The sequence below is a fragment of the Neopsephotus bourkii genome, unplaced genomic scaffold (genome assembly GCF_033783945.1).
Source record: "Neopsephotus bourkii isolate Nb327-2 ecotype Australia unplaced genomic scaffold, CSIRO-AGI_Nbou_v1 NB_690, whole genome shotgun sequence".
Classification (NCBI taxonomy): domain Eukaryota; kingdom Metazoa; phylum Chordata; class Aves; order Psittaciformes; family Psittacidae; genus Neopsephotus; species Neopsephotus bourkii.
The window spans coordinates 494094-519612 of NW_026901189.1; the positions used below are offsets into that span (position 1 = coordinate 494094).

The 25519-nt window shown below is 38.5% G+C and overlaps 1 protein-coding gene across 9 annotated transcripts in view; it reads left to right on the top strand.

The window, feature by feature from the left end:
* The window catches only part of SOX5 (SRY-box transcription factor 5), a 639441-nt gene that overhangs the window by 316698 nt on the left and 297224 nt on the right, over positions 1 to 25519 (top strand). Inside the window, exon 1 of one of the 9 annotated variants that reach the window (XM_061353696.1) lies at positions 10611 to 10863. The exons of the other annotated variants lie outside the window; for them this stretch is intronic. Within the exon in view, the coding sequence (XP_061209680.1) occupies positions 10787 to 10863 (77 nt within the window). The 5' untranslated portion in view covers positions 10611 to 10786. Of the gene's footprint in view, positions 1 to 10610; positions 10864 to 25519 lie in introns of those variants that run through there. 9 annotated transcript variants of the gene reach the window in all.

Consider the following 25519-nt stretch of genomic DNA (forward strand, 5'->3'; position numbering starts at 1 on the left):
GTCCACGTATAAGGGTTTAAGGCAGTTATACATGTTTATGCTGATTCTGAACTAGTTCTAGTTTCTATGACAAATGTTTTAAATGAAAAAACTTTTGTAAAAGACTTGGAGTGTTTTAAAAATGCAAATACAAATGAACTTGGTGTCCCTCAAATGCTGTACTCCACAGAATAAGGGTGGGTAACCTCATTCTTGAAAAATTGAAGTGCAGCTTCCAAGCCTGAACTGTCATGAGATCAACCACAAGTGCACGCTTATTCGAGGTCTGAAAGCAGTCTAACTCTGGCATTACCACGTGTCTTTGGGATTATGACACATGCTCAACTCTGTACTGACATGGGGTGGAGCACTGGGATTCCTGAGGGAACTTTGCCATCTCCTGTCTGTGAGCATCTCCTCGTTTTGGCTCCGAAGCTATGTGATATGAGCACTGAGGATCCTGGCCAGAGAAAGATTTTGTTGAATGGTTCTTGGGGGCAAGGTACCAGCCACCCTAGCAGTAACGTGTATCACAAGCACATTGAATTTTCGTATTACATTCAAGGAGAGCTGGGATTCTGATTGTTTAAAGACTGGAGCAGCACATGTATTTCTTTTGAGTACTTTGTTTGGGGCTGTTTAGCTGATCTCAGTTTTCCTGGGTGTATGAGTAAACCAGATAATAGAGATATTCCGTTTACATGGAGGCCCTGGGCTATGGTTTTCAGCTGGTTACATTGCTTCTCATATGGTGGGTTTGCTCCTGTGTGATGAGCCAAGACAACCTTAAGTGTCAGGAGACACTCTCAAATTTCATGTACCTGGTTTCAATAGTTTTAGTCAGCGGTGTATGAAGATTCCTGACTTTATTTTGGTTAGCATCCAGGTGAACAATGAGGGTGATATCTACATGGGATACATGACAAGGTTTGTGTTCTGTTTGTGTTTCTTCCCTCCAGCAGAGCTCTTCTTTTGTACATGAATTAATCCTTTGGCTTGGATGGGTTATTTAGGTCTGGGTGTTGATGTGACCTTTGAAGGTAATTCTGTGGGGTTAGTCCACTTGCAATTACTGTGTCTTTCTTTGTCAAAAGAGATACAATAACTCTTTTCTGTTTTCCCCAGAGACTAAATGACTGACTGAAAAAAAAATATGATTATATTAATTCCAGATGAACATGAAGGTTGGACTTTCTAATAATTAGAAGTTACAATGCATTCAGCAGCAAGAGTTTTCTGTTGTTGATTATCCCCTGTTCAGCTTTTGATTCTTTTCTGCTGCCATTCTGATTACCAAATTTATTCAGATACTGACTGGAGTTTATCCAGGTAGACTGAGCACTAAGGTGGGAAAGCTTATATTGTGGAGTGACTTGCATAGTGTCTCAGTCACTGAGGACTTGATGATGGGTAATATGGTCTAGTGCGAGGCATCCCTGCCGATGGCAGGGGTGTTGGAACTAGATGATCTTAAGGTCCTTTCCATCCCTATTCTATGATTCTATATAGATCCTTTTTACCATATATATTAATTTCCTTCACAGCCCATTTTTAGCCAACTTGTACCCAGCTAATAATTCACTAGACATTAACTGTTGCAATCTGGCTAAGAAAAGCACACACACAAGGCGAGTTTTTCGTTTTCAGTTCATATTGGTGTACATGAAAGATAAACCCCACAGGGGCTCTGTCTACAAGAGCTAGGGACTTCTCAGAGGAAAATGTACTGACAGATCTCAGGTCAATACCATAATCATCCCTCACAGAGATTGATTCTGGACATACCGTAGGTAATGGATATATTTTTGTTCTGTTGGGATTTATGTCACTTTGTGGTCCAATTGTTCTAGACGTTTTGTCCATCAAAGCAGGAGCATCTACACAGAGCAATAAAATAGCAGCTTGTCTCCTTGGATCTAACAAACAAAACCCCCAAAATGCTTTCTGATCATTCAGGCTTTTCCCATATCTGTGGCACTTAAAAAAATTTATTGCAGTAGTTTTTATTGACAAGAGTTGGCTGCTAGGGGCTTTTCTACTAGGAATGAATGCAGTCACCTAGCACTGGATCTCTAAATGTGCATCTGGAAAAAGGTAGGAGTTTTACCTGACTCTTTTCTGGCATATCCCCTTCCCTCCTCTACATACTATGTGTGGCCTGTACTGGCTGGCATGTTACTACAGAGCGACTGCTAATAGTGTGACAAAAAAGTCAAACCCTAACAGGCCTGGTATGAAAGGAAACTGTTTGAAGAGTGTTAGACCTGCAGCAAAAGATCTTGGGTGGCTTCAATGTCTCTGGATGTAGTGTAGGAGATCTCTTTGGGAAGGGCTAGTCCTGCTAGGCAATGCAGAATGGCAGAGCAAGCTGCATATATTTACAAGTCTGAATAAAACAGGAGACTGACTGCAAATTCGAGGTCTTTGGGTATAAACTCAGTCATAGCTCAAATTCTTGTCCTGTCCTCCCTTACTATCTACACATCCTGTGGGGGGTTTTTTAACTTTATTTCTGTATTTCCATTTGCCGCTTTCCAGCATCCCCCTCTGCATGTCTATTTGTCTTCCTTTTCACTGTTTCTTTCAGTCGTCTTTATTTTCTCTAAGGAGCATCTTTATTGTTGTTATTCTTATCTAGCCAGCAGGAAGAGCTGCTCCTAGTGCTTCAAGTTACTCTGGCTCTGGGGTCATTGAATCTGGCCCATCGAAGTATCTAGGAGAAACACTTGGTATGTTGACATACTAAGATGAAGTTGTCATGATGGCTGTTTGGAACACTGTCTGATTTGACAGTATTTACTTTCTCTGCACTTTCAGTTGAAAAGAAAAGCAGTGCATCTAGGGAGTAAAGCTGCAGCTTGTAGCCTAAATGTGGTGCTTTTAAGAGAAGCATTATTTCATAAACAAATAGTGTAATGGTTAGCCATCATAGAAAATAACATGTTACTGATCTGTGGTAATTTTCAGAGGCTACTAAACTTCCAGGCATCATGAAAACAATTGTCACTTGTTAAGACAGACCTTTTTAGGTGAAGATAATGTATTTTTAATTGTAAATGTTCCCTGTTAATAACCAGATATCTCCAACTAAAATATACAAATATAGTATGTTCTATCATATTGCACATATATATGGAACTAATAATACCTGTGAAATAGTTCCATTCTTTCTCTCTTTCAAAGAAATAATGTTAATGCTTATGTAGGCTAATGAATTGAGCTCTAGGGAGTGAAATTCTCTGTTCATTCACAGAGCTGCTATACCACACTCAACAGCAAAGTTCAGCCACACTGTATTACAGAAATGCCCTAGTTTTATGATGGATTTCTACTACAGTCAAATAGGTAGCTCTCCATATGATTTATCCCTTGGCCCATTTTGTTTCTTGGGTAACATCAGGATTATCAGTCCCAATCCTGAATATGATTTGCTGAATGTTGCAAACAAGCAATAGAGCTGTTGAAATCACTACTCAGAATTAGCAACCAAAGAGTGATATATTGCTTCGGCACATTTTCCTGGTTGAGAGGTATTCTTAGCTGGGTTTTCTCCCAGTCCTGTCATTTGTGCTAAGTAGTGTCAAGAAAAGAGCAAAAGCTGCAGCTGAAGGCTGAGTCCCCTTTTAATTTCCAGCACAACTTATGTTTCTTTTCTTTTTCCTGAAAAAAGATTTGAATCACTTGAACAGGAGGAATATCTAATTAAATAAATATCAATAGATAATACTAATCCTTAAATGGTGCCAGCTGTGAATTCCTACTTCTTTTGATGTGTTACTGAGGCATAATTTCATTTTTCGGGGGGGGAGGGGGGAGAAGAAAAAAACAAACAGAAAAAAAAGGGGGTCAAATTGTGCCCTTACAGGCAAATCCAAAGGGAACATTTACATCTAAATATACAATTTAGGTCATAATAAATCACTTGACCAGGCAGTGAGCTTTTTCTGATTGGCAAAGGGCAGATCCTGATTCACTTTTGGTAAGTAGCCAAATTGATTCCATCTACATAAACAGATTCACAAGAACTTTAACTTGAAGGAACTTCTTAACTCACATTTCATACATGCTTGAAAGCCTGCAGCTTCCTTATGAATTCTCAGATCTGAGTTCTGCCAGCATTTAAGCCCTGGCAGCCCACAGAGTTGGTTTCATGTGGATATAAAAAGTAGCCAGGACTGTAGCCCTAAGCAGTAACACCTTACATCATAAAAAAAGATGTAAAAAGTTTATCCCCAAATTTCCCACAGTTAGCTTGAATGGCTCTGTAAGTGATCCTGATTCCAGCTGCACTTCCAGAGGTTTTCCAGAGCTCTGTTGATTCTTCTGTCAGTTGCTAACTCTCCAGCTGTTGACAGCAACTTTCTCCTCTAGTACATGTTCAAACCAGAGCCTAATAATACATTTAAAAAACTTTACAATTACTCTTTCATGCTACTCTCACATTGAAATCCACAGGGTGTGATCAGAAAACCATGGACTTCTTGTCCTCATAAACCTCTAGGAATGCATGCTACTAGTCTACTATGTGTTGTTCTAAACTTTACAATGTTTTATAATCTGTTCAGCTGTGCGGTCTCCAGTGATCTGCAAACATGAAATATTTAAGTTAAACATCTAGTGCATATCACAGGAATAGGAAAGGCATTTTAAAACTTCTCAGAACTAATTATGTGAAGTGGTGAGGAAACCTCAGAGAGTGTAATAACCAAGGAGACTTTCTTCCTGCCTTTTCATTGAGACCAAGTGGATTGGCCAGATTAGTAGAGTGCTGTGCATGTCAAGTAGGTACAGAATATTAGCTATGTAAAAAGTTACCTGCTGGGTAGATGGACTTACCCCATGCTATTAAAATGTATGTGAATTTAGCTTGAAAACTGGATGGCTTGCGTGTACTCTTTTGAGGCCATTGGGGCCGCTTTTCATGAGTAACATTGTCATTTTTTTTAATTGAAAGGGTCAGCTTCTGGAGCATAATATTTATTCAAATGAGCAAATATTGCTTCAAAGTGAGTGCTCTACAGAGTAGCAAAAATATGCCCTATCCTCAATTTCCTACCTTTTCTTTCCCAGTGCAATCCATTATATAATATTGCACACTTGAGCTAGTGAGCACATTGGCTAGTATTTCCACCTTTTAATAGTATTAACCATCTCTGTGGTTGAGATCAGCTTCATATAATGCTTTTGGAATGTGATGGTCTTAATTTGCTATGTTTTATATCTAAACTATTGTGCATTGGCCACTGACCTGCCATCAATCAACTCAAATGCCTCAGTGCCCTTTCCATCCATTTGTGTTTTCTCTGTGTGTGCTGAGAATTAGATTTAAAGCGATGTGCCAGTGATTAAACAATTACTCTGTCCTCTCTCTTACATATCAATAATTTGAAAGAGAAAAAAGCCAGCTATTCTTTTGTGTGTTTGACTGTGGCCTCTAGCTTTGAATCTAGTATATGATGACAAAGTGGTGTCTGCTTAAAAAAATAATAATTGTAACACATGTGGCCTTTTCTATTCCATTTGGGGACCTCTAACCATCATAAAACAAAGACAGCAATTTAATGTAGGCTTTGATAATGTCATTTTCAGTCACCTTTTAATTAATAAACATGAAAAGCCTGAATTGGATAGATGTTCTGAACTAACAATGGCAGCAGTGTGAACTCATTTTCAAAGACAATTTTAAGGGTATTTGAAGGTGAGCATTCTATTTAGGAAAAGGGCTGGGATCACAAGCTACCAATTAACAGCCACTAAGACTGTATTTGGGCTGAGACTGCAGGACATTGATATTATACTGCTCTTTGTGTGAGCAACTATTTTATGCTGTGTAAGAACTAAACGGTAGGAGTTATTTCTATAAACTGAAGGAAAGCACAGAGTAGCTGACTTCCCTACCAAGTTGGAAGAAGGATTGGCTGTGAGCCTGAGACATGTCTAATGCATGTCTTCTCTTTGTCTACACAGACTTTACCAAAGGGTACCACTTCTACATATGCTTGCTGTAGAGGCAAAGGCATAATCCCTGCTACTGTAGCCCATATCAATATATACACTAGCCTTTTGGATGCTGTTAAAATAATCATTCTAAGTGGATGAAAGTCCATGGAGACTGCATGTTGTTTATTAGACCCCAGGGCTTCTGTTTTGTTTCTGGTATTTCTGGACTGCTTCTCAGGAAGCAGCACTGCTTCTTGAGGAGGCCTGTTCTCAGACTTCCCTTTTCCAGGAGCTCATAAAATAGGAGAGACACAAGGAGAGGCAGAATGGCTGTGATACTGGAAATGGCTTTGCTTCCCAATTTCCCATTGCTTTTCCATTTCTCTTGCACACACACATGTAATCAAACATGTGATGTGTAACCTGCAACCAGAGCTTAACTCCTGGTATTTTGACAAATGCAAGTTTAGTCCAGATTCCTGCTTTGAGCTAAAATACACAATTTTATCCTAATAACAAAGCAATGTGATTAGGAAAAGTAAAAGTGCTATTTCAGTTTACATACTTCTGAAGAAATTATGTTCAGTAGTGTTAATTGGAACATCAAGTGCTGGTTATGATTATCAGGGGAACTTGTCTCTCAACAATGGCAGTATTGTAAAAAGACTTGTTCTTTTCCTGAAGGATCAATCTATTACCGATAATCAGTGTTTTGCCAAGCAGCAAAACGGTAGCATTTTAAGCTGTGCGTATCTTGCAAAAACAGGCAAACCAGTATTTTTAGGTTATTTTTAAATGCTTCAAAATTCTGTATGTTCATATAATTGAATTCCTGAAATTACACAACAGAAAATCCATCTATCTAATTGGACAGGTAGTAACATAAAGGGTGATCTCTATATTGCAATGCTCCTTTTGATTTGAAATGGTAAAAACTGGTACCCTTTATTATCATGACCTGAAGGGGGAACAATTCCATGCAGTGATAAAAGCTATTAGGGAAGCAGATTAAGGGGTCTGGATACACATCCAGGAAAATACCTGTTCTCAGTTCTTCCACCTTTCCAAGCCAAATATATTGAATAAGTAAGTAGTAATATTCTCTGGTGTCTCTATTTGCCAGTTGGTTTCAAAGTATAATACTTTCAGAATTCATTATATTAAATTGAATCCCCAATCCTTAAAGAGATATAAATTCCTAAATTCCATTGATTTTGGTGAAAGTTAACACCTAACACAGTATGAGCACAGGTTTCTAAGTGACTACAGTGTTGATATTTATAGTACAGTTCCATTCTAAATAAAAGGTTGTTCTCTACCTGGGAAGAATGAAAAATAAATACCAATGAGGAAACCCAAAGGATATGCTTCTGTAAAAGCATCATCAGTTCCTACTAAAAGAAGGATTTTCCATATCCTGCAGCCTGGAGTTGAAAATGCTTCACAGATATTCAGGAGTGGGATTCGGCTCAGCCATTAATGAAATACAGAAGTGAAGACATCACTGAACTGAATGGAAAGGCCATTGAACTGAAGAGAAAGGCCATATCAATTTGAAGTAGCAAGCAAAATTTAAAACCTACAGCTACCTAGATTTTTCCCAGCAGTGTTCACTCCTAATACTACCTGCACTCACACTGGTGAATTTGCAAAAACACATCCCAGAGTAATCTGTTTGCAAGCATCTTTTCTGAACTAAAAAAAAAAAAAAAAAAAGAGCAGTTAATACATATGCAGAAAGGAAAATATTCTTATCTCATTAACAGACTTTCTTTAAGCTTGCTAAGATTAGAATACTTAGTTATTTCAAATTGGTAAAACATGCATTCATTATAAACATGATTATAATGATAACTTTGTAGATAATAATCAATTATTTAAATATGAATTATTTCCCTACATTAGAGTCATGTTTTCAGCTATAATCACCTCGGGTGCTCAATTCCTCCCTCCTTTACAGCATCCCTGGTTGTGTGTTGGAGCATTAACCATTTGCTTTAAGACATAGACTGGGAGAGTGCCATGTCCAGAAACAAAATTCACTCTATTTTCCTATCTGACAACTTAAATGTTTCTTCTTCAGACTTTCTTAGGTGGGAAAAAGGAAAAAAATAAAATCCTTGCAAATGGCCAAGTTAACTCAAAAATGTTGCCTTTTCTTTATAAAAAGCTTGCAAAAATGCGCTGGGGCCAATGGTTATGGGCTTAGTAAAGAAAAACCTGATGCCCTGGCTGTTTGGGAGTACATGCAATCATCCATTTTTAATAAGAATTCTGAGAAGATTAGCACCCTGCAATAAGAGCTTCATTTACACTGTTGCAAGGCTTAGCGGCACAATAAACTGCTAGCATGCCTGCACTCTGTAACTCTAGATGACAATTTAACCAAGTTCTTTGCTTCTCCTCATGGTGTGGAGAAAATCCACCTTGACATGTTAGATCTCTTGAGCATGTGCAACATGCTAAACATTTGTAAGATAGACTATTCACAACATTTATGTGCAGCGAGTGGAATTTAATCCTTTTATTCCTTGCTCCCAGTCTTGTCAGTTGTTTCCCCCATTCTTTAGTAGTCTCTTTAATATGGTTTACACATATTTAATATATTCCCTCTGAGGTTCTTAGCACACTTTCAAGAGCTACTTTTGCCTTGACTTCTCAGTGGATCTCGAATGTAATAGCACTATAATATACCCTTTTTATAGATACATAAACTGAAACATTGAGAAGTTAGATGATTTGCTGATGGTTATGTTTGTAGTCAATGACAGAAAAGGAATTCCTAAAACTGGACTGTCAACATCCTGTTTTAACTTCAGACAGAGTGGTGCAATCCATCTCACTTAACTTCACATGTCTTCAAAGCTGAAGTTAGTCATCTATTCTTCCTTTCTGGTCAAAGCAGAGATAAAGGCACTTCTGAGATGCAACTCACCAAATCCTTTTGTTAGAACGGGTCAAGTTAATTCTGTCCTGTGAGACTGTACTTCTTTCCACTAACTGCAAATGGAGCCTAGCTCTGATATTAACAGCTATGCTGAAGATGTGTAATGTCAGGTGAGTCAAATCCCATTTGAGCTTTCTTTCCCATAAATTTTAATTCTGAGTGCTAAGTGGCTCTTTATCAAGGTTTCAAGAAGAATACTTTGGCAATAAGATTAATTAAATACTTAAGGGGAAAACTTGGCTGCTACCAGATTTAACCCAGGATTTATAATTGTCGCAGAGCACTGAGCTGTGTATGAGAAGAGGAGGAAGTTTTGAGTGATTTTTTTGTTTAGCATGATGGGTCAGTGCCTAAGATATTTAGGTGCTGGGAGGTTCATCAAAGAGTCAGATGGGATTTTAAAAAGTGCTTAAGCCCTACTTCTGTAAGAGGTTTTGAATCCTACAGAGCGATCTTCTAGTTACATTGTCAGGCATTTTTGAGAATCTGGCCCTACTTAAGAAAAAAAAATAAATAAAAATCTATGGATATCATAAGGGACGTTGAGCAAGAGAAATTCTTATTTCAGCGGGAGAGTAAAATATACTAGAGGAACTGTATCACTTTTTGGGCATGGTGATTTATATGCTTGTAGGGATTAATAACTCTTTACTTCATAACTGCTTCATAGCACAGCTGTGTCTTTCAGTCTCTACTCTCAGCTTTCAAAGTAGCAGTGACAGCCCTGGATGGAAGTCCATTACTGCAGAGGGTGAAATGGTACAGTTGAGCCATTCCCAAGCAATAAACCACAAAACAATGGTAGTCTGCAGTGCTTGACAATGAGCTGTATAGAGTTGTTGAATCTGTGGCTGGACTGATAGTTTATCTTAATATCTAAAAAAGCTTGATAGGTCTCTGTGAAACCACTGCATAATAATCTTGAGCAAATGTATTTCATTGCTCCCATACTGCTGCAATCTAACTGCTGCCTCTTGTTTCATAACTTGCAAAATGCCTGGGGCAGAAACTATGATTTTTCTCTGTGTTTATGTAGCAACTACCATCCACTGGCAGCTGAGGTTCCTAGGCACTACCATTATAATAGTGCTGTTCTGATAATTGCATAGGTATAGAGGCAGATGATCAAAATTTCATATATTCCTAGATGGCTCACCGAATTAGAGGAACACAGTCAAAAATGTGGGGGGGGGAAGCAAAGAAGTGAAGAGTCGGGGTTTTTTTTAGTAATATATCGGTTTTTGAACAATTGCAATCTCTAAAAATACACACTCAGGTTTGGAAAGTTTTGGACTTGTGCAGAGCATGGAAAGATCCTATGCTGATGTCTGAAAATGTTTCTCATGGAATTTGGCTTACTTCAACAGAATACAGTGATAGGAGTGCTTTATGTTGGGCTGGGAAAAGAAGGTAAGAATTTCATTCTGAATATCTTTGTAAATAGACCATTAATCATCATGATGGATATGAAGTCGAACATGGCATAGCTGGCAAGAGCATTCCTTAGGTGAATCTAACCTGAACTTAATAAAGAAATGCCAAACTGCAAAACACTATTCTGGCAAGATTCAGACTCTAGTCAATCATCCTGCCAGGTGACAGTGTGTTTAATGCTAGAACAATATATCACTAACAACCTCAGCTGGTACCAACTCAGCAAAATTAGACTATTTACTGAACAAAAGCCAGTGCAGTACTGCCAGTGGCACAGAAGTTAGAGACACTGCTGTTCTTAGGGGAAGATTGTGAACTACAGCCTGTGTGGAAAAGGAATTAGGAAGGTGGGGAGCAGTGCTACTCTGGAATGCCACAAAGAGGATACAGTGACAGCTCTACCAATTCAGTCACTGCTCAGTTTTCCAGCAAAGCGGAGAATTGAGGAAAGCATGGTTCCACCATTGTATCCCTTTACTGTGGCTGATGGCAGTGCCTCTGGTTATGAGCATGATTTTCATGCCTTCAAAACATGATGGCTACTCACTCAGAAACTGGAAGAGGTGGGAAGACTCTTATCACCTTTAATTTTTGAAAGAAAAAGTAGAGGTTGGTAGTCTTTGTGTCTCAGTTAAGCTCAGATAACTGTGACACCACAAAACTGAGAAAAATCCTGTTTGTTTTCTAATGCATTTTAATTTAAAATGTGCGGAGTTGCTTGTAGTTACCTATTTTACCCTAACCAGTGTCTTACACTTACATGTATTTATTCTCTAACTCACTAAAAATGTTTGTTGAGCCCTGAAAGTGAAAGAGGTATATATATTTGAAGCAACATTATTTTCAGGGAATTTTTCTCTAAAGTGTGTGTTTGGGCACTGGAATTGCCCACATGCCCCTGGATAGAAATTCAGACTTACAGATAAACTCGCACAACTCAGGAAGTTTGTATTATTTCCCATGACTTTGCAAGCTGCAGGGAGCGTTCAATGCTATTTTCTTTTGGTCCTTTGCCTCTATGCTAGAATCTGTACCCAAGCTGGGATATGGCTTCAAATTCTGGACAGATTTTTAGGGTAGAAGCTAGGAGCTGGCCACTCCTGGCTTGAACACCATAGGGCAGTTTTAGAATGGCACATAGGAAGGCCTATGCAGGAGGTATCATTGAGAGGCACTGGCTCCTACTGAGATCCTAATTCCCTGGGAGCCCAGAGCCCCCTGCCTCACACAGAGGCAAGATACTGCCAATCAGCTGATTGGCAGCATGTTGCCTCTTTGAGAGGCAGCGTCTGTTGGCTCCTGCAAAGTTCCTGCCAGCATTCTTAAACTCTAATTTGGGAAAGAAAATTACAATCTGGCACATCTCCGTTGGAAGGTTGCCGACCCCTGCTCCACACTATACGAGCAGCAGCTTCAGAGAACAGTGGCATGAAACTTTTGTTTTGTGCATCAGGAGCAGAAGTCTGAATGTGGCTCCTCCACAAGGTTGTACAACCCCACTGAAAGCAGTGAAGGCAATGGAGTTGTCCACGTGTTGACAGTGAACAAATTATCTATTCCTATTGTTGCTGGATGAGCCACTAGGTAACCAGATTGATTTTATGATCCCTTACTGAGTGTTCAGGACTGGTGCTTGAAAAAGACATCTTTTATCTGTCAGCCAGTAAATCTCACATTGAGTTGCAAACATACTGGAGAGCTAGAATTCAGCAAGACCGTTTTTATGAATAGAAACATTTTCAGAATAGACACTCTCCTGAACACACAGTTGTTTTACAGGAATTAAAGAAGTCCTTATGGTAGATGGATAAGCCAACTTAGGATAAAATAAGAACCAGACTATACTTTGAGCTGCTGTTTGAACAGAACCTTTCTGAAGAACTTCAAAAGTTCTGAGTTGCATTTATCTTTTCACCTTCTTCCTTGCTCTTCTCTTTTCAGGCTAATTGGAAGCAAATAGTATACAACACAAAGTAAGTGGATTTTTTGCAGCATTATTAACATGAAATGTATCAGATTTGCAACAAAAGGTTTTCTGGTTTAACAAAATTTCTCAAGATCTTGGATATTTGACATGCATATAAAGCAAAATCGACTATTGACCAAAATCCAAATACCACACCAAACAGCATATCAGCTACAATGGCTGCCACTGTTAGCCTCATCTCTTCAGAACAGCCGTAAATCCAAAACAATGACAACGAAGTATGAGCAAATACTGTTTTCGTCAAATGTTCATGACACTTCCAGGTCATCCAGTAAGTAGTATTCCATCCCTTGCACTATCTCTGCCTTTTTAGTAACAGTTGATTGATGAGAGGACTCCAGAGAAAGCTGCAGGATATATCCCTGCTGAGATCCACCTCTATTCTGAACTTTGGACTTGGTTTCCACAAATCTGTGCCATCTATTAGAGAAGTTAATAACATACTAGCAGTGATTCAAAGAAAACAGAGTCTCTCAATGAGAGAAGCTGTGGCTGTTGAGGCAAGTGTTTCACCAAAGGAAAATTCCAGATCCATTGTCAGTTCTTTCAGCAATTCCATGCACTTATGCAATACTCTATATTTTGAAAGCGCTGTGAAAAAAACAACTAACTACCCAATTCTCTCAGAAGCCCCACAAAAAAAAAGATACTTTTTTAGAGTTGGGATACTTAGAGTTGACACGACGTGAAAGATCTGAAAGAAACTGGACCAGTAGTGGCTTTATAAATCAGGGAATTCCAACCTTATGGGTTAGCTGTTCAAACTATTATAGGCAGCACATCTTTACCTTATGTTTTCTGTATCTAGAGATTGCATGAAATGTATTTTTTGGTGATGCATGTTGGAATCAGAAAAGGGTTAATTTTATAGTCAAAATTGCTTAGAAATTACTAAGTGTCTTTAGAGTGTTCATTTGAAAGTGTCCTGATAACACAATAGTACTTAGTTCATATCATAGTGCTGCTATCTTATGTTGTCTTGTCTGAGTGGGTTGTTTAACTGTACTGAAAGAACCATGTGATGAGTTCTGCATATATCCTAGTGCGGTTTGACAGTGATACTTAACAAAAATTAACTGTTGCCACTCCTTAAACTTTTGAATGGCTGTGAGCAGATATTAATGTTGTATCAAAGATGTATTTTTAAGAAACAAAAATACTAATTCTAAGCGGTTGCTAAATAACAGATTTGAACTCCTGTGTTTATACGTATTTCCAGCCTGTTTGCTGTCTGGGGATTTTATTCCAACCACATCAATTTTCTTTACATAGGCAATATCTTGTTCTCTTTAATTGAAGCTGCACTAAGGCTCAGATCTGCACGTGTTTAAAGTGAATAGTGACAGAGCATAAGTGCCTAAATGAAATCTTGTGATCCCAAGAACCTCTTCTTAGCTTCTGTCTACCCTGATTGTGCCTAAGCTTCCCAATTGCACGAGATCCTTAACTTAAAATAAAGTGGACTCAGAAGTGCTGCTGTCTCAGTAGAAATGAACAGTGTTGCTCTGTGAGGGCTAGTCTCTCATCTTGCCAGAGTGGGGTCAGATGTGTGTTTCTGAGGAGAGTGGCCCAACCACTGGAACATAGGAGAGTCTTGGATTGGTTGAGATCTTTTATGCTTTTAATGAAATGGGTCTGAGTGTTCAGAAAGAATAAAAAACTAATTTGTCTGTGGGAGGAGATTACTCTCCTAGTTCAGTGAATTAGGTATTAAAATAATTTTAGTACTCCACTCATTGCCACTGAAAGTAAAATGAAGGAAGAGGCCACAGAAGAGAATCTGGAAGCTGAAGGACCATTTTCTCAACTGCATACCTTACTTCCATGCTAGTGGGTCATCATCATGCTATTTAATTTTTCCATCAAAGCAAGTTTTCTGCATCTTGTAGCAACTTCTAGAGAGACTTACTGATTTTGACTGGTCAGTAGCTGCAGTTTTAGTGTCTGGCAGTTGGAACAGGTCTTTAGAAAGAGCAGGGCATAAATTTGTAGCCTTCAGGCAGAGGACAGCTGGCCTCAGCTTCTCCCAGCTAAAGTCAGTCATTCTTTATCATTGACCTATTAGGTGTGTGGGGCACAGAGAGCCATAGGCACTGCCCTCCTTTCTTTGTTCTGGCAGTGTTCAGAGGAACCAGGTAGTCCCTTCTCTGCTCCTCAAAGCAATGGCCTGGGAAGATCCAAAGGTAGAAGATACAGTTGAATTGTGAGGCCTGAGGACGAGGAGCAGCTTCTCGGTAGCAGTGAATTCAAACACCAGTGGGAGTTATTATTTAAATACTGTCCCCAGTGCTTCCTTACTGACTGCCATGGATCGGTCTCTGTCTAGTGTTTAAGGCAATTAATTCTATATAATAAACAGACAACTTATGTGTGTAACTGGGAGCAATGCACTCATGTGAATGGCACGCTCCCCCTATATTCTCCATAGTGAAGATGCTTGTGATTTTGATTTTTATTTGGTTTAAATGTTGGAGTTTATTGGGCAGGTTTTGTTGCTGGCATTTGGTTATTGGGTATATTGTGGGTGACCGATGATGTGCAGCCTATGGTCAGGGTGCCGACAGGGGTTGGCAGCTCCCTGGGGGCCAGGAGCTACGGGTGCTCCCCCCCAGCTGTTAGGGCAGGGGCTGGCAGCCAGGGCCAGTCTCTCCACCCTGCACAGGAGCAGGGCAGCTGGGGGCACTGCCACAGCTTCATCACCTCCATGGTGCCAAACAGAGGCCAGGCCAGGATGTGGGGCTATGGGTGGGCCTGGCTTGGCACACCCATGGCTGGTCAGGGCAGAGCTGTGGGGAGATGGAGACAGGCCCTACTGTAGCATTGCTGATGCAGGTGTAGGCTCTCCAGGCCCTGGCACCTATCACTGTTCAGTAAGTTAGACCTGATGTGTAGCAGCTCCACCAGATAAAAATGGCTCATTTCTTCCTGCTTTACATTTTCTGAATAGTCTAACGTTAGGTTGCTTTCACATCCTTTGAGATTAGTCTTTATTTAAGACAGTGCTTTCAACACTAAAAGGGTCATAAAAATAGACAGTTCCTGAGAGCTTAGAAAGAAAAACTGCTAGTTTCCCATCCTTCTCCCTCCCCCAAATTATTTGATAATGGAATGGGAAACTTTCCCACAATCTTCTGCTTGATTTTTGCTAATATGAACCTGTCAAAGATCGTGGCATTTCCTTACTCTGTGACGTGAAGCCAGCTGGAACCAAATAGTACACCCACGTTTTCCATCATCTTTGTTTCTCATAGGAGCTTCTACTTAACAGAAATGAGAAAATACCTGTTATTCCTTCCTTGCTGTCATGGTGGCCCCAATGAGGCAGTTTCCTACTTGGCTAAAATCTGGCCAGATCTGAATAAATGTGACCAGACCAAAAATAATGGGTTTTCTTCCTGGAACCCACACCCTATCCTTATGGCAATTCAAGAGGAAAGTAATTTAAGAAATGACACTTTCCTTTCCACTCACTGCCCCAAAGAAATACTTTCAAGGATGAATTTAGGAACTTTCCTCCTTAGGCTTGAAGATGCAGTGATTTAGGTCTATAAAAATACCTTCCTTCATCCTCAACCTTACTCCTACAGAAAGAAGAAACGCCGCTTTTATGTTAGCATGTGGACTTGCTAATCAGATAACATGAGTAACTTCTGTTATAAATTCAATTGTACCCTTCCTAACAAAAGCATTTACAAGGGTGGGCAGTCATTGCAAAATACAGCCCCTCAGCCCTTTGGTTTCCAGGCCTGATGGCTCTGCAGCTCGAGGAACGAATGTCTCCCACTTAGCTTTCCCGTTTCCAGACTCTCCTTTTGTCTGTATTGCATCTGTTTTAAGCATTAATGTTGTGCACGTAAGATCTCTCAAAGCCTAATCCATTGCTATGGACCCACCTAGTGACGGCTTTATAGATTCCTTATATTTGTCAAGGCACTTCACACTTATCTTTCATTATTTTTATTAGGTTTGTATTTTTGTGTGTTTGAAATGGATCACAGTACATAAACTGAATGTTTTCTTTGAATGTTTCATTCAGCTCTGTGTATTTAAACACTGAGAAAACAATGACACTTACATGGTGAATAAAGGCCTAAGTCCAAGGAGTATAGTCACACTGTTAAGGATATTACCTCTAATATTATAGATCTATTTCAGATCACCAGAAATGAGAATTGTCCATAGTCTAAATGTGAGGAAACTTTTACTCACTGGTATGCAAATGGAAATGATCAGTGTCAGTTTTCAGTGTAGAATGATGCTGTGAGACCTGCATGTGTTTCTTAGAGGGATCTTCTTTTGCATTGTAACTGACTCAGTGAATGTAAGTTTGAAAGCTTCTCTAGACATGCAAACTGTAAAGAATTGGGCAATGTGCTATGGTTTTAGTGATAGCGTAGTGCCTTGTTGCTTTGTGCAGTGATCTATGAGATCTGTGGATGACCAGAAATGGCTCAGCAACATCTGACTCTTCAGCAACCAATGCTGAATATCTGAAAATCCTAGACAGATGCTCCTGGTTTATGCAAAGAGTGACTCTGTGCAGTCAGGCTAATACAACAAAGATACATGGGATTTACTGTCCACATGATGTGGGTTCCAGTTAAGCATGCATAATGGGTCTCTTGTCTCTGTACTGATAACATAGGTGGGGGTGAGCCTCCTTTACTCCTTTATTGGTTAATCTGTGAATCCAAATAGTCCAACAGATTCTTTCAAAGAGGCTTGCTCTCTTGTTGTCTTCCCCGTGTAGTTTATTCATGTTATATTAATAACTGAATTGTGGTACATAGATTTTGTGTGTAACAACCTTTTAAAATGCAGGGCTAAGAAGTTTTAATTGAATATCCTGTATTTTTGAGATAGGTCACGTTACAGGTCCTGTATGGGTATCAGAGAGAGTGGCTGGGAGACTGTGCATATTTACCAATCACAGAAAAAAACACAGATAAAATTCTAATACAAGGAAATATTTTATAAGGTTTATACAAAATATGTAGATTTTAAAAGAAATAAGAGGAATAACCTGTCAGGTTTTGGTTAATGTTGAAACTTTACCATCCTGCTTTCACATGCTTTCTTTCCTGCCTATGGAAATAGTGCCAGCTTTGCAGAGTAGTCACACAAAACTCTGCAATCAGATTTGTAAATGAAGGTCTTTGGATCATTACTAAAAATTACTGTATTTATCTTTTATGGGCTAGTCCAACCATGTGCAGAGACTATCGAAACTCCTACATGGTGACTTACTCTCACGAGATCTGTGGCCCAAGTGTCTGATACAGGAAGCTATAGTTCCCTTATCTTTAGAGAGCTGTTGCCATTTCATACCACCTTGACAAAGACAGGTTTTGATTTTATAGGCTGCCTCAGTAAATCAATGAATGGTGGAATTTTATCAACCCCTGAGGTCTTACCTAGTCCAGAGGTGGATTTGGTTCCAAGTTGCTTGAACACTTGCTTTGCAGCACTGAGTATACAATATTAGGGAAGGAGGTGTACTATGGAAATAGGTGTGGATTAAAACTATTGCTAGCTAGAAATGCAAGAAAGAAAGCTAGAAATGCAATCCAAAAGAAGTGTGGTATCTTGAGGAGGGGGTTGGTCTGCTGAAATTAGGAAAGTTCAGATATTTTCTAAAAGGCTGTCCACATCAAGTTTGTAGTAATTTTTCCTTCAGTGCTGTAATACAGAATAATAATTAAGGATCTTTTTTCCTCGGTATTCTAACACAGAGTAATAGGTAAGGAGGATAACAGGTCTGATGAGAAACCAAATTATTTCCTTGTCATATTCTATCACAGAAGACTTAAGAGGGAAATCTAACCTGTAGCCATTCTTCTTCAATATTAAGGATTAGCTAGTGTAAGAGTAAAAAGTGAAGGAAAAGCAGGTACTAAACTCATCAAATGAAGAGCAACAGCTCAGCAGCTAAAGTTAGACATATCAAAAAGTGCTACTGGAAATTGATGGTGAGCTCAAATAGGGCTGCTAACTTAATACGTAGTCTTTCCTTTAATATTGGCTTCTAACCTGTAAGGTTGGAGATAGCAATTTTTCTGCTTCTCTTTAATTGAACAGTAGAATTAATGCTGAGAATTAGTCTAATGAATTTTCTTCCCTTACTTGATAAATTGGTTGAAATAGTAATAAAAAATAAAATTAGGAGATGTATAGATGAGCATTGTGTTACTATAGCTATCCATCAGCATAGCCTTTGTGAAGAAAAATGATGTCTAATGCTAATTTCTTGAGCTTGTCAACAAATAATAAAATACAGTTATCAGATTTAATTCTTTTCACCTTTAAAGATATTTTTTGGAAAAGACCTTCACAACGGGCTATTAGAAAAGTGGTTGTGAAATAGTAGTACTTTGAAGAATTAGTCCCCTGAGGGATGGAAGTCAAAACTAAAAGTGTATTATCAATTTTTTGTGTAGGAAAATTACAACAGGGGTATCTAAAGTCTGTGTAGTAGGTGGTGTTTAATATATATATATATGTGTGTGTGTGTATATATATATATAAATGAATTGAAAATAACTGTGACCAGCTGTACAGAAACATATGCATCTGAGACAGAATCATTCAAGTCAGGGCTGGAGAAAATGGTAGAGAATTCCATGCAGAAAGAGAGGCAGGTTGTCTTAGCAAGTGTGTTGCTGACAGTGTGGTGTTTTTTCTGCATGTCAGGCAGAAAAATGGATGTGATGATGCTCACTGATCTGTTCTAGCATAATTCTGACCACTTGGGAGTTGAAGGGAAGATAACCTATGTTTCCTCCTGGAATGCTTAATCGAAGTTGGTGGAATGATCCAAAGACAAGATCCAGTTGTTGAAAATACAATAAGAAATAATACTAAAAATACTAGTGACATATGTCAGTAGCAAGCCCTTTCCTGTAATACTGAGTTCTTTATGGGCTAGGCTACCTGAAGAATGACAGAAACAGAAAAAATTCTAAAAGCAGTGCAAATTTTAATCTTGAATAGACTGACTTCTGTATGAGGAAAAAGTTAAGGCACTGTTTAGGGAAAAGATAAATAATACAACCAAAATGTTCTGATATAAAGGAATGGAAGACTGGTTGCTCCTTTTTACTTCTTCAGTTATTACCAGAACAAGTCATTCAGTCAAAATGCAAACATACAAATAAAAATAGGAAACAGTCTTTTATGCAGCTTGTAATTCACATTTGGTCCAGATTCCTAGAGTATTTCCATACCAGAGAACTAAGATTCACATGTTTATCTCTGAATTGTGTCCAAATACAATATTTTGGAGTTAGCCACATAAAAGCTTGTTCTCACTCTGTCTTTGCAGACCACACCTCTAACAAATAAGGTTCTGTAGCACATGTTAGGCTCGTTCTATCCAACTGGGCCTGTGTGGCTCCAACCAGGTTTGCCTGGATCTGCACCAGTCACCTGTGGTCCTTCGAGGGATGTTGTGCAATCATGGGTCCATCTTGGTTGGTATTTCATGGTATCAGACTCAGTAGTGTGCTTGCCTGTTTTTTCTGTCTTAAAAAAAAAAAAAAAAAAAAAGAGGTTTATTTTATATTTTAAGCCACTTCATACTTAAGCTGATGTTTTATGGAAGTGTTTGAAAATGTAGATGAGACCCTTAGTGACATGGTTTAGTGTGGGATTTGGCAGTCCTGGGGTAAAGGTTGGACTTGATAATGTTAAAGATCTTTTCCAGCCTAACTGATTCTGTGAGGCAGTGTATATGCCAGAGTTAAGCAACCAGTAGGAGATCAGGGATGGGAGTAAACTTCCCTCTCATTATAGAGGCTTGTCCAGTGTGAGCCCACCTTGTTTGAAACACCTAGGACGTAACATAGTGGCGAACTGTCTCATGTTTTGAACCAGGCTGTGGTTTCTGTATTTGAGGTAGAATCCTCACTTAAATTCTGTGGTGATTTTTCTAACTATCATAAGAAAATTTGGCTTTGTTAAATGATGTACATCATTTTTCATGCAATTAAACACAGACCCTAGTAACATCTTGAGCATTTTTTTTTCAGTGGCTCTGTGTGTCATGGCCCACAAATCAATCTAAAAACTGTGAACTTTTCAGAGATTGTAATCACAGAGCTCTGTCTGGTTGCTTTTCTGCAAAAGGCCTGCCCTGACTGTATACAGCAGGTTTTAACTTTGTATTAACAGTATTGGGACCCCTCTGAGAAAGTTTAGGCACATCGCAAAAATAAACAACAAAAAAATATCCACGACAAAAAGACAAGGCCAGTTAAAAAAATCTCCTATTTTCCACTCAATTTGCACTTGTGGAGACACTTGCTGCCATTCTATTGCTCGCTCAGTATTCATTAGAAAACAAGTTTCATCTGTGACATTCTCAGGTGAAATCTTTGCCCATCTTTTGAACCACAGGCTTCTCAAGAAAAGACAGTGGCTACATGCAAATACCAGGAGAGATGGTTGACGGGAATGATCATGTGGGGTCAAATGCTAAAAAGGTGTGTACAAATGTGATTTTGTTTCTCGAGCAAGTGTCAAAAGACTATCTATGATATCTGATGTGGTGACATGCACTGTTTCCGCATTTTGACATCTTTCTCTGTATGCCTCAGGCTGTTAACATGCAGAAGTTGCCCAATTTATTTTATTTTATTTGTTGGACACGGTCAGGCACTTTGTAAATTACGGACTGCATTCTCAGCGAATCAAAATATTTAGGTTGCTTGTAAGTTTCGGTCCTTGGCATTGTGTCACTAATTACTTTTACACAACTCTGAAATAATGACAAAAGGAAAATGCATCAACAGAGAAAGAGAAATTAAACTTTGTAAAACAAAACAAAAGCCACATCAGAAATAGAAAGTGTTATTTAAGGGGAAAAGTGGGTGAGCAAATGTGCAGTCTGGATTCAGCACAATGTTATATGGCAAGAGAAGAGACACTCAGCATTGGATCTTCTCCAGGCACAGGAAAATATATTACACAAATTTTCTTTGATAAATATTCCTGAAAAACTTCTTTGTATTTTAAGCACAGTGAATGTTTCTCTCAAGCCAGTGGTCTTCTTTATTTCTATTTTTTTTTTTCTGGGTTGTTTTTTTTTATTTCCTGATTATTTTATATTCTCAATATACCCCAGTGGCAATTGTTGAAGATCTGTCTTGCCTACAAGATAATTGGTAGTAGAAGGTAGTCAACACATTAGGGATTTTGAAGAGTGTCCTTTGGAATATTCTGATTTTCCCATACTTATGCTACAGCATACTGTAGCAATATTTTCTCAGTTTTTCCCCATACAAGTTGCAGAAGCATTCCCAGGGGCCTTTAGCATGCTATCCCAGCAATGTTTCTAGCCTCTGGCTGTCCCATGTAATGAGAGATGAGAAGCAAGAGTTAAGCTTCCATAGAAATAGCAATAACAACAAGCCATTGGTCTGTTTTATACCATACTTACGTATTTATTTCTCTGTAATAGTGGCTGAATTGGAGTCTGTGTGTTGGAAGTGGAAGTTCAGCTTTTTGCTTTGGCAGAACCAAATGGCATTAGTTTTGCGTTTACTCGAAGTAGAAAATCACTCATAAAACTGCATCAGAGCGTCATTAAAATAAATGAATTGGTATGGTATGCTTTTGTAACTTATAAATGAAACATAAGTCTACGTACTCATTGATTGCTGTTTCAGTGTGCAAGGTATAGGATAGCAACGTGGTTTATAACTCCTTCCCTTACAGAGATGCATTTAATGTCATTAGAATCATTGCTTAATTTACAGTTTGATCTTCCCAGTGACATGTATAACAAGTTAAATATCAGTAAAGTGCAGTTAATAAACACTGATTTGTATTAATCTTACCATAGACTGTATATGTAATGTAGGAACCTTGTGCATGGTATGGTAGAAAGGGAATATATTTCCAAATCTGTTCTGAATTAAAAAAAAAACATACACCTCAGCATCTATATTTCTGAAACATTTACTAGATAGCAATTACATGCATTCTTATGACTATACAGACTAAAAAGGAATAAAATAGATAAGCATTTTACAGAATGTAAGAATGTTACCTTTTTTTGTGTTCTTTGTCTAATTGTAAACTGGTTCAGAGTTTGTAAGAATATTCTCTGAATATTTCTTACAAACGGCCTTCTTCAGTGTTCTTCTACTACTAAGTGGACAGAAAATGGTAGTAGTATTATTTAGGAGTATTTTATATTCCTAAATTTTCTCTGATGCAATGGATTATATAAAATGGAGAACTATGAATTCAGCTATATCTATTTGTATCATGCCCAGTGCCAAAGAGCTCAATCTGGTTAGCTGAAGGTGGCTGTGATCCTATGCTAAAAGTGTAATAGGTGATCATAATGACACTAAAAAAGCAACTGCTTCTAGTGAAGAGCAGCAGACAGTAGATGTATCTGTGGGCATAGAGAATTTCAATAGCAAACACTGGAGCAAGCCACAAAAGGAAGGCTGGAATGCCTTCAGAAAACACAGGACTAGGTGCTGTGGATTACTCCAAAACACCCTTGTACTTCTAATTCCATGATGCTTGTTTTACATCAGACAATCGATGGAAACAAATCTGTTTGTTTTAAACGCAGTGTCTTTGGTGCATAGGTTAGTAAGAGCAGACTACAGCGGGAAAAGCAGTCAGATTAGAAATACAGAGACAAACCGTGATGACTCTAACCCTTCTCAGTGGATGACTAAAAAAAAAGAAAAGAGACAGAATTGTTATTGAGGAAGTGACAAGAATGTGGTGATAAAACCTGCAGGAATTGTATTGAGAGCCACGCAGAAGGGCCCACTGGGTTAACCAGAAAGATCTCCATTTCAGTGCACTCAGAGTAACAGTCAACAATTATTATCTACTTTTACAAACAGATCGAAATTGTGGTTTTAGTATACTCAGGCTCAGAAACTTATGTTTGGCTGTAAAATTTAGGTTGCCTGTTTAGAAGAGACTTGATTTTTACCAACCACTCCTGTGCACACACACCAGGGGAAAAGGGAGTAATTTCCTTTTGATGGGAGTCGATTATCTGTATGAAATGAGTTAGGTTCATTGTTGGGTGTATCGTGGCAGGCATTTACATGCTCATAACAGTCATTGGAAATGGCACGGAGGAGGAGCATTCCTGCTGGCATTGTCATCCCAGAGGCTGAAGATCGAATGGGCACTGACAGTAAACAGGCCTGTCACTCAGAAATTAATCATCCCAATCAGGATGGAGGCAGAGTAGGGAGACTGCATGTAAGGTGAGGCTGTGGGCTTCGGCTGGGACAATATGTTCCGTGCAAAATAACTGTGCTGAAAAAGAAACTGGGGGGGGGGGGAGGGGGGGAGGATGGATAAAAAAAAGAAAAAAGAGAGAGCAACAGGTTCCTATTTTAGTAACATTTTATGTTCAGAGCCTTAATGCAAAACTGTAAATTTGAAATCCAGTTACTTTCTTAAATCGTTTCAGGCACACTTCCCATCCATGGATATGCTCTCTGTTTTTGTGGCTATTTTTTTGAAACTGTCCTGTTTTTATTTAATATTTTTCCAAGCTGCTTCTGTGCAGACCAAGGCTACTAAGATAAACAGTAAAGAGATCCTGTAGTGACAGTAAAGAGAAATAATAAAACAAGCTGTACCAAAAATAAAGGAACTGGAGAGTGGGGATAGATACATGACACAAAATCAGGAATGCACCCTCTAATTTTTCTCATTTCCACAACTAGAAGTTAGGTTTTGCTAAGACATATATTCAACATAATTGTTAATGTGTTTGCATACACTATTTTTTTTTTTTTTCAATACTGTAGTTTACATCTGCATTAATTTTGAGGTTTCTTTCACCTGGCTGATGCAGAACAAAAAGATGCCGACCTCTGCTAAAAAAAATTATTAGGAACTTTATTGTAATATTTAGTGACCCTGAGGCAAGTCTGAATTCAAATTTTAGATGAAGGTTCAGATTTCTTCTTAAGGATAGTGTCAGTTCTCTTTCACAGGGAGGGCTGCAGATGGTAGGCCCCTGCTGAAATTGCAAGTAAATAGTTGATAAATGAGGGCTTCCCACTTGCAAATGAGATGGTTTTACTTTTCCTTGAAGAAATTCAGTAAATTGAAAAACTCTAAATAGCACAGAAATTTCAGTCCTCCAGACCGCCTTCTCCTTCTCAGATTTTGCTATACTATATTCAGCACTCAGTTTTGCCAACACCGAACATGCCTGATGTGGCATTTACATTCTTTAAAAAAAAAAAAGCATAGATTAGTTATATTTCTAAGAGTTAACTTCTCCTCTTGACACATGTACTTAATTCCCATTAATGGAAATGGCAGCTAGGCATGCACACTGAAAGGAAAAATCTGTTCCTAAGCATATGATCCAAACTGCATTGTAGCTAAACATTTCCATACTCTGAAGTAAGCACTCATTATTTGTGAGATATTCTTCATAGTAAGTGCATCAATCCCGGTCTGTTCTCCCTCTGCTCACTCATAACCTGTTCCACACACACTTTATTAGAAGCATTACAGATTTGTTCTTAATGCTGCAGTTGTTTTGAATGTGTGCCTGAAAAAGGAAATCCATTTAGAATCTTCAGAGTTCTGCACATTTTCTGTGAGAATTTTCCAGTAAATCATTCTGTGGAATATCTTACATTTCCTTGGACTTTGTAGGTCTCTATTATTAAAACTTACAGTGGAAACAACAAAAGCTGAAAAGCTCTTATTTTTTTCCAGCACTTCCTTTACTTACTGTATTGCAGGATTTGCCAAAGGCACCAGGCTGAAGTGCTATCATTTGATAATTAAAACCAACCCAAAACAATTCATGTTTTGTTTAAGGTTTTCCTTCTGCCAATATGCTTGTATAAAGACCTGTGGATTCTGTCTGTGTGATATTCCATAGTTACAGTATTTCTAACTGGAGCTAGGTGGGTAATTGATTTTTTGGTTCACCTCTTGAACTGGAGAAACACAATAGAAACAAAAAAAAAAAAAAAAATCAGTTAAGCACAAAAAATCAGACAGGAGTTTATGATGTGAGTTCTTTCCCCTCACCCAAATGAAAATCAGGGCTTCTTTGTTCATTTCAACCCAAATTGTCCTCTTTTACCTGGACTTTTTATGGGCACCCCTAAAAGCAAGTAAAGCAAAAGAAATGCAGGTTCACTGATCTGCTGGGGGGTGGCTGTGTGTGTATGTCATTTTTCTCATCAGTTGAAGATATTTGAACATATATCCTG